The sequence below is a fragment of the Chaetodon trifascialis genome, chromosome 11 (assembly GCF_039877785.1).
Source record: "Chaetodon trifascialis isolate fChaTrf1 chromosome 11, fChaTrf1.hap1, whole genome shotgun sequence".
NCBI lineage: Eukaryota > Metazoa > Chordata > Actinopteri > Chaetodontiformes > Chaetodontidae > Chaetodon > Chaetodon trifascialis.
Window position 1 is genome coordinate 15,369,025 of NC_092066.1, and position 9,929 is coordinate 15,378,953.

Sequence of the window (9,929 nt, forward strand, 5' to 3'; positions counted from 1 at the left end):
TTTTCATCATGAGTCGAATGTTTTTATTAATTACATCCACTGAACAAAGGTACAATCCAGGGAGTTTAACTTCTGTAACACTTTATTCTGGTTTTCATGGTTTTATCTGGCCATGATCCATTTAAATATGCATTATTGCAGCAGTATCACAGTGCACTGTACAGGCCCATCCTGGCAGATGAAAGGGAGGAGAAGGGGACGATGTGGAGGAATAGAAGAAACAAGAGATACCACTGCTTTGATCCAATTGTTCCCCAAAACCCTTGCCCTAGGCACTTGGTGTACTGTAGCTGTGAAATGAAAAAAAGCACTGTTGCTTCCACTAGCCTACAACAAAATCTTAAGCTTTGTTTCTGCTCCGGACTCAAAGTCAGAACGATTTGTGCGATGTATCTTTAAGCCTGTGCAAAGATTTTAAAGTGCCCACGGGGTAGGGTTTAGAGATTGATTTGGTATTTTATCATCCAGGGTCAGTGTTTACAGTTTGTCCAAGTAGTTGTCGAGGGAAGGAATGCCTTCTTTCAGACCTTTGCGTTTCCTAATCTCAGCGACAACCTGGAAGGGTCTGGTGGCGGGGTCGTTGGGGTCTCCCTGGAGAATCTGCCAGTGGTCAAACACACACTGAGGAAAAGCCTGGCCTCCAGTGTTACTGCGCAGGTCAGCTGTGAATCCTGGAGGGAATTGAGAATAAGGATGCTTATTTCGAACCCTCTGATGTTAATCTATAAATCATTCATCAAAATTGAGTAAACGTGAGTAAATTTTTAACTTTTTGGTGTGAAGCTGTTGAGCACCCTCAGTAAAATTCCTTTTAAGCGTCCTCCAATTTTCAGCCATTGCTCTCAAAAGCTATATCTCTGTCTTTAATCTCTTCAAATTAACAAAGTTATTTATACTAAAATATATATTATTGCATTGAACACCACTACATTTGTGTGAAACTTGAGAAGATACAGTACATGTAAGAAAATATTTATCAACCCACCAAAGGACTCGTTGACAGGGAGGTAGGCTTTCACCACAAACATGGGCGTGCCCATCACTTGGGATTCCTCAAACACATGACCTCTTTTCCTGTTGAGCACGCCATAGATCCCACCGACCACCTGCTCTGGGCACTGCATGGACAAGAGGTACAGCACTGGCATCAGAAAGTTGTCGAGCATAATAACAAGTGGCATAGTCATAAAAAACAAATTTGGAAACTTGAAGTCTTTCTGTAAATCTGCAAAAGTATCGTGGATCTATGATACAATCCCAAAACTTTTTGGGTCCTTTACAATTGACCATTTTTGAGATGCCTCCACGCTCACCTGTATCTCCACCAGGTATACGGGCTCCATGAGTCGTGGCTGAGCGGTGAGCTGGCAGGCGTACAGGACCCTCCGAGCTGTGGGAATAATCTGTCCTCCGCCGCGGTGGATGGCGTCTGCGTGCAGTGTCACATCATGAATGTCAAAGCGAATGGCGCGCATATTCTCCTCACACAGAGCACCCTGCAGGATGGAGACAGACACTGGAAGCTTATTCTCAGCAGTAATAACATCAGTAAATTAGTATCAGGACTGCACATCAAAAAAAAGTGTATGCAATGATTACACAGAGCTACTAACTTAGAAGGTACTTGCGGTCACAGTTAACTGCTGCTCACCTCTTTAGTGGCCCACTGGAAACCGGCCACCACGCTGTCCTTGATCTCGTTGAGGTACTGAACCCCCTTTGTCATGTCTATCAGCAGGTTGGCCCCGGTTCCATCAGGACCAAAGCACCAGATCTTCCTGGCTTCTGTCACTTCCCACTCATACTTGTCTGCGAGGTAACGTGCACGAGCTTTGAGCTCCTGCCGAGCGGTAACATCCCCCTTCTCGATGTCTTCAGCCAGGCCGTCAGGGAAGGGACGGGACTTCATGAAGAGACGATTGTGCTTGTTGGGGGACTTGGACAGACACATCTGGTCTGATTCTTCCGTCACTGTCTCTCTGTAAGACACAACTGGATCTGATTTCTAGAATGAGATGAAGGAGGAGGGAGAATAATAAAGGAAAAGGGAATAAGTTTTTTGTGATTAACATCCAACAAAGTACACTCATGAACAGCAAATCCTCATTCCTAATTTCACAGAGCCGACATCTTATAGACAAAACATCTTCTGTTCTCCTCGTCTCACCTTCAGTGGAATGCAGGCGTGGTCCTCCTCCAGGTCCTTCAGGCAGATCTCCAGGTGCAGCTCTCCTGCTCCGGCGATGATGTGCTCCCCGGACTCCTCGATGATGCACTGCACCATGGGGTCAGACTTGGCCAGACGCTTCAGCCCCTCCACCAGCTTGGGCAGGTCAGCAGGGTTCTTGGCTTCTACGGCAACTCTGACCACAGGGCTCACACTGAACTTCATCACCCTCATGTTGTGGGCCTGCGGACAGAGCCACAGCCACCAAGCTAAAAGACTTGATCTTTCTGTGTTGTAACAGGAAGGATTATGCCAGCAGCAAGCAGTAACTCGGTATAAATAGCTCATCATCCACTCTGTGGTGCATCAGTATTTGAACTACAGAAAAAGGCAATACGCTACTTGTTCATAGGTGGTAATGGTCCCTGTCTTAACCAGGAACTGGTCTACTCCAACGAGACCGACGATGTTGCCACATGGGACATCTTCAATAGGCTCCACATACCTGCCCATCATCAGAATGGTCCTGGATGGAGGGAAAGACGTAGTTAGGTTGCCAACAAGTACATGAAAACAAAAGGGTGGGAAGAGAGACATGAATTGGAACTTATGCAGGCGTTCGCATAGAGGTTTGTACATAAACTTGCTCACCTCTGGATGGGTTTGATGTAGAGGTCCTCCTTCTTGCCAGGGGTGAAGTTTGGCCCCATGATGCGCACCTTCAGACCAGTGGACACACAGCCAGAGAACACACGGCCAAAGGCGTAGAAACGACCCTTGTCGCTGGTTGGCACCATCTTGGAAATGTACATCATCAGAGGAGCCTTTGGATCACAGTTCTTAATGCCTGAGAGGACAGCAGAAACAGTAAGTCCTGAATAGCCAAAATAAGCTTGTAAATTAATTTTCTTATGAAAGCACATCATCAAAATGCTCTGTATCCACTGAGGTCTTCTACACAGATGTGAAGGTGTGTGGTGCTGCGAAAACGTTCCACTGACCCATGGCAGCCTCGTCGTCTCCCGGCCCTTCATAAAGCAGCTCACAGCGGTATTTCTGTGCAGTGACGGGGGAGGGCAGGTGGATGGTGATCATTTGGAGCAGGGCCTCTCCGGCAGGCAGCCAGCGACGCATCACTGCCTTCAGCAGGGGCTTCCCCTCTTTCTCCTTGTCCTCCGAGTCCAGTTTGACGTCCAGTTTCTCAATTAGTTTGGCTGTCTCATCCTTCTTGAAATTCATGATGGCATCAAACACCTTGGAGGACAATGAGAGAGGGCAAAAAGAACTCGAACTTGAGCCATTATGACTTTAATAGCTCAATTTAACTTTTTTTTTTTTAAAGCACCTACGCTTATAGTTTCGTGAGAGCTTTCAAATTATTCTGATGTTTGCAGTGAAATGAGACAACGCTGGCAACACTGTGTGGCTTTCAGTCCGTTCGTCTTACTGTCCTACATGTATGCAATTGCTGTCTACCACGTGTTTTTTGGTGCTAGCACTAAGAGATGCCAAGGTCAAATGTTTAAATCCTACATGTAGGCGCTTTAAAAACTGTTTTAACAACACAGTGACATTTGATGGTGATTGTAGGTTTATGTCACTTCTTTTCTCCATTCACCTTAAAGATGGGGTCCAGAACGAGCTGGGAGAAGGTGCGGGGTAACTTCTGGCCATCAGGACCGGTGGCAGTCTTACTGAATTTGCCGGCATTTGGGTCAAAATATCTGTGCATATAAATTATCGCACAACATCATGGCACTCAAATGATTGACATCTACGCAGTTCATAATCCTGCTTTAATTGTGCAATATATGCAAGTTAAAAATCATGAAAACTTCTCGTGTGCAAGAAAAATTTTAAAGAGCAACTTAACACTGGCTGAAAATCTTTGGTGGTGGTTTTGCTGCAGTGATGTAGAACTGTACTCCAGGTCTGTACATGGTGACATCACTGTTGTGTGTGTGGTTACAGATAGCAGTGATACTGGGTGCAGCCAGAGATACAACACCAGAAAGGCAGCTTAAGTTAAGTTACTCTTTTATAGTACATGAAGCATATTTCTGTCTGGATATGGCATCATGGTTACCTGTCTCCCCACAGCTTCTTCATCATGTCCTCCACTTTCTTACACCTCTCTGCTGGTTCCAACTGAGTATCTTTTTTCATGAACTTAGCCACATACATTTCTGCAAACTGCTTCAAGGTGAAAGCCCAGCCGTGGAGACCAGAGCCGAACCCGACTGTACCAATGACCGGGTCAATCTGAGGGGAAAGATAAGTCAAGTATTCTGTAAAATTGCAGCTATAGTAAATGAAAAGCAGCACTGCCCAGCCATTTTAGCCTGTCTTTCTGTTTGAGTAGTCTTTGAGCCTCTGCCTCACCATGATGTTCCCCATGGGCCCCCCCTCATCCTCTCCATAGGTGGAGATAATGACGTTGACGTTCTCCACGATACGCTGAAAAGTCTGGTAGAGCTCATCTGTCTCCAGCTGCAGCTCAAGAAGGGCCCGGTCCATCTTGTTCATCATCAGGACCGGCTTGATGCGCTCAGCGATGGCCTGTCGCAGTACAGTCTCAGTCTGTACACACACACCTGTCAGGCGAAACAAACAGGTGAGGCTGGGAGAAAAGCGTGTGTGTGTGTGTGTGTGTGTGTGTGTGTGTGTAGAAAGGCTGTCAGCCATTACATAACTACCTGACACACAGTCCACCACCACCAAGGCTCCATCAGTTACCCTGAGGGCAGCAGTGACCTCCGAGGAGAAGTCGACGTGACCCGGAGAATCAATCAGGTTGATAAGGAAGCCGTTTCCATCTTTACTCTGCTTGATAAACGCCAGGTCGTTTTCTCCAAGCTCGTAGTACATAGAGATGGCCCTGAATAGCAGAGAGGAGACAGGAAAAAGCTGGGGACATGTTCGCCTGTCACTACCACTCCATCCGTAAAATTAAAGTGAAGAATGGATGAAATAAAGCTGAATTAAATGAACTGAATAAACTGTCTCACAGTACTGGACTAATGATCCAGACGCTGCTCTTACTTAAACGGGGTAGGTGTGCTGAGTGGAGACCTTCCACTTCTAATTCTCCAAAAATTTAGTGATGTGAATCAGTGTCTGTGCTGGTGCATTGACTGGAACCAGACAGAAAGATACTGAGTGGATCTGTGAAAACACAGCGTCTCAGAACATGATATTTCAATAAATGAATTGAAAAATCATAAACACAACTAAAAACGAGTCTGACTTGACTGGGTTCAATTCAGTCCAGGGACAGACACGTGTTCTGCCTTAACAAATGTATTGCTGAGATAGTTTTTTAATTAAATGAGAGGTAGAATTCTATTAACAACCTGCAAGTAAATCAAATATTGTGAAGAAATTCATCTCCATGATAAACGTATAGAATCTTGCTGTGAGATGATGTGCTGTTACAACCCTAATTCCAAAAAATGTGGGACTCTGTATAAAACATAAAGACAGAATGTGATAATCCTTCTTGGCATCTACTGAACTGAAAACAGTGCAAAGACAATATGTTGAAGGTTTTACCTGTAAATATACTCTTATTCTGAATTTGATGAAGCAACACGTTTCAAACATGTTGGGACAGGAGCAACTAAGGCTACGCTTACACTTAGAGAAAACGCATACGTTTTTTTTCACGGAAAACGATCATTTTTAAAAACTCCAGCCAAAGTGGAGATTTCTGAAAACGCCGGTTATGTGTTGGCGTGTAAACAGGGTTAAATGACTTTTTAGGTTCCGAAACGTCACAACATGCGACTGAAAATACTTAACGCCATGTGAGCGAGCTATATTTACACTCACACCCATAGGTTTGGCATAGTTATGATGCGCTCGACAGCGTATTTATCCGGGTTCATGTAAACGACAACATTTTTGAAAACGATGTTGTGTGCACGATGTTACTTTTGAAAACGGAGGAGCCAAAATATCCGTTTTCCAAAATACCCTGCTACGTGTAAACGTAGCCTAATGGCCGGGAAAGAAACGTAGAAACTTAAAGTTAAATATTATAATTGAGGATGGAGAGTGGGAAACAATGTGCATTGGATGTCATAAGGGTATTAATAGTAACATGTGGAAGGAGTTTGATTGGAAGATGAAGATGAGGTTCTTTAAGACACCTTCGGTGATGTCCAAATTTGTAGCTAACCCAACTGCAATATACTGTTGGAGAGAATGTGGAATGGCTGGCGACCACTCGCACATATTTTGGGATTTCCCAATGATGCTTCCATTTTGGAAGGGGGTAAAAAGCGAGATAGATAAAGTTCTGGGAATCGATTTACTATTCACCCAAAGTCACTTTCTTCTCGATTTAACTCCTGAAGACATGTACACCAGAGACCAAAAGCACCTGTTACATATACTCTTGATGACTGCTAGGAAAATGGTGACCAAAAAATGGCTGAATTCACAGCCACCTACAGTGGCACAGCGGCAACAGCAGTTGGGGGAGGTGTATGGAATGGAGGCTTTAACTGCTCAATTACAATTAAGGTCTGATATCTTTTTGAGGAGGTGGCTACCTATAGCAAGATACCTCTCTAACTGAGGGGAACCCCACATTATGCTGTAATATCCTAGCTTGACTGTCCATTTATTTATTCACTTATTTTTCATTCATTATTATTATTCAGCTTCTGGACACTAATGTTTTGTCTCTTTTTTTCTGTTCTCTCTCACACTGTCATACATACTCTGTGATGTTGTCAAGGAATGTTCTGTGCTGTGTTTTTCCATGTTTAATAAAAATAGAAATACAGTTAAAAAAAAAAAAAAAGACTGGGAAAGCAGTGGAATGCTCCAAAAACACCTGTTTGGAACATTCCACAGGTAAACAGGTTCATAGGTAACAGGTGTTAGTATCATGATTGGTATGAAAGGGGCATCCTGGAAAGGCTCAGTCGTTCACAACCAAGGATGGAGCGAGGTTCACCACTTTGTGAACACATGATTGAATGAAGGAGATGACTACATGGGTTTGGGGACACCTTATATAACACAGTTTGTTTGCAAATGATCGCATTCTGTTTTCATTTTACACAGCGTCCCAACTTTTTTTTAAAATTAGTGTTATATAACAGGTTGATTATTTCCCTTGGGACGTTTCTGCCTGTGCTGCTTTCTCTGAGTTCTTTGCACTAGTTCGATGTGAGCGGGAGCTCCGTTGGAAAAATGTGATGTCATTTCCGTACACCCGTGGAAACATTAAGATCAAAATGTGGTGACAGCTGTGGGGTTTTCACCTTACGTTGTCAATCAGTCTGATCAAACTTCACCCACACAGTCCTGAGGAAGCAGATTAGCCATAATACCCATGTATGGGTCTTCCTCCTTAGTGTTTGCCTATTTAACCATGAATATTTACTGAAATAGAGAAATATTCAAGTTTTCACAACCTTTAACATGTTGCTCAAAACACAGAGCTGTTTCTAAGCCCGCGTCTCTGACCCACATACGTTGATTTGATGGTGATGCAGCGCTCCTGCTCGTCCTTGCGCGTGTCTGTGAAGCGGGTCTCTCCGGCACGGGATGAAGCAATGATCCCCGCTTTGGACACCAGCGAGTCAGTCAGAGTGGACTTTCCATGATCCACGTGGGCAATCACAGACATGTTCCTGATGTTGGACTTCTTGTCCATGATGGCCCGGATCTGATCCACAGTGAAGTTCACCTGGTGGTGGGATTGAGTGGGGTTACATTCATCCACTTACAACCAGCAGAGGTTCATTTTATTCATTATATGCTTCTATTTATTGATGTCCACTACCAGAGCTCCTTCCGAGTAGAGTTATAAAAAGAAAGACATGTTGGAAACTGAATCCATCTGCCTGACTAGAAGGCACTGCCTGAAGACTTTACCTTCTGGTGTCTAACCAAGCAGCACATCAGCAATTACTGAGTCACCACTCATGCTGCAGCTGAATGGGACAAGTTGTGCCATTTCACAGTGACGAGGGAGCAGAAAGTCTTCGTTTCATACCTGAAATTCCCCTTAAACTCTTGAAATGAAGGTGAAGTGTACATGGACTGAGTATAATGCTGAATTTCATCTTTAACAGACCAAAAAGATGCACTTAGTCTGCCCTTATTTAAAATTTAAATCATAACCACTTAGTCTAAGGAATATTTCAGGAGGCAATCCTCTAAAATCACAAATAAGATACAGGTGAGGCCTACAATCCATCAATAAAAAGCCACTGATAAAAAAGGCTTTTTTTAGATGATGAAGACTGTAAGAGATGTTGGTCCCTCAGTGTGCTTTGGAAGCGTAGCCATTTTAACTGTTGGCCTATATGATATGAGCCTCAGTAAAACAAGGATCCAGCTCTATTTGACCCAATTACTCACATGTTAAATGCATCCAGCCCACGTGATAATTATAGAAATGTCAAATGTGGAATATCAAGACATCCACTGGAACAATCGAAGCCTCTTGCACTAACAAGTCATTTCAAGCCATCATGAATCACCTTCCATCATTACGAGCATTAAAATCAAATGCACTGCAGCTCTCTCTGTCGGTGACGTACAGTTGTAGGTCTGTCAGGCCTTGTAGTCGCCTGTCACTTGCAAAATTGAGTATGATTATGACGCAATCTCTTGCAATCGCATGTAAATCTACAGATCAGTAATAACAGAGTTAATCACATTTTTGCGAGGCGTGTGAGGATATGTGAGGCGCAGCATGTGTAACAGGGTACATGAACATGATATTTCTGCCTGCGACAGCAGCAGCTTGATATTAAAGGCTTTGCCATGAACGTCACAGTGAGGCAGGGCCGTGCAGTAAAGGCCACAGCCCTGCAGCCTTATCTGCCGCCTGCTGCGTATGTTGTGACCGCTCACTTACAGAGCCCTTATCAGACCGTATGACACCACCAAGCATCGGCATCCGCCTCACCACTCACACCTGACATCGCCGCTTGTCGCACCTAAAATCTTATTGGCCGTAAGTGAAGGTTATGCGGTGGAGCGGCTGACAGCCCGCTTTTCACCTGATGCAAATAGATCAACTACATCATCACCTGAGCATGTAAGGCCAGGACGTACTCACCATTTTGTCTGCGGATCGTCGCTCTTGCTCTGTGACGGTTTATTGCTGTAAACACTGCCCTTGAGGACAGGCAGTCCCGGTGGTGACAGGAGAGACGCTGCTGCTGCTGCTGCTGCTGCTGTTGCTGCTGCCGTGTAGTGGTGCAGTTGCAGTACAGGAGCCGCTGCAGCAGGGGGCGCCGCTGCTCAGCTGCGTGGTGTCCGATTTCTGTGGACGTGTGCCCACTGCTGTCCTTCTGGATCAGGTCCCTGCTGTGCGGACGGACGAACCAGCACGCAGGAAGTCGTTATGCATTTATGGTCAAACAGTTCAAGTTCTCTATTGTAAAATGTTAAATATAATACAGAATAAAATATGTCTCCACCAGTGAACAAGAAGGGAGAGGTGTCCACATTTTAAACTTTGTAGGTAATGATGGTCTCTGGCTTGCTCTTGATTGGATGAAGCTGCTTCAGGTGAGATGTGACTGTTCACTGTTTTTTGACTGTGACTGTTTTTTCTGTGTATTTTACAACTGAGACTTTCAGAACTCCTGAAAATCACTGAGGTGATTGTAAATTTTGGCTATATTCTCATATTATAGTAAAGCACAATTTCTTTACGTGCTTTGTGTTTTGTGATCAAATTTGAGCTGTAGTCGATGTAATGCCTTTGACTTATTGCCTGTAGCTGGAG

General features: G+C 44.4%; 1 protein-coding gene across 1 annotated transcript; it reads right to left on the minus strand.

Annotated features, from left to right (window-relative positions):
* On the minus strand, nt 1-9,416 carry LOC139338456 (elongation factor 2b). Its single transcript, XM_070973463.1, has 14 exons — nt 9,255-9,416; nt 7,657-7,871; nt 4,864-5,045; nt 4,550-4,761; nt 4,254-4,429; nt 3,786-3,891; nt 3,169-3,421; nt 2,819-3,014; nt 2,570-2,693; nt 2,168-2,410; nt 1,652-2,005; nt 1,314-1,496; nt 986-1,118; nt 1-671 (listed from the first exon to the last, which is right to left on the minus strand). Exons 1-14 carry the CDS (start codon nt 9,255-9,257, stop codon nt 478-480), a joined length of 2,574 nt encoding a protein of 857 aa, XP_070829564.1. The 5' UTR covers nt 9,258-9,416; the 3' UTR covers nt 1-477.
* Nucleotides 9,417-9,929: the final 513 nt, after the last annotated feature.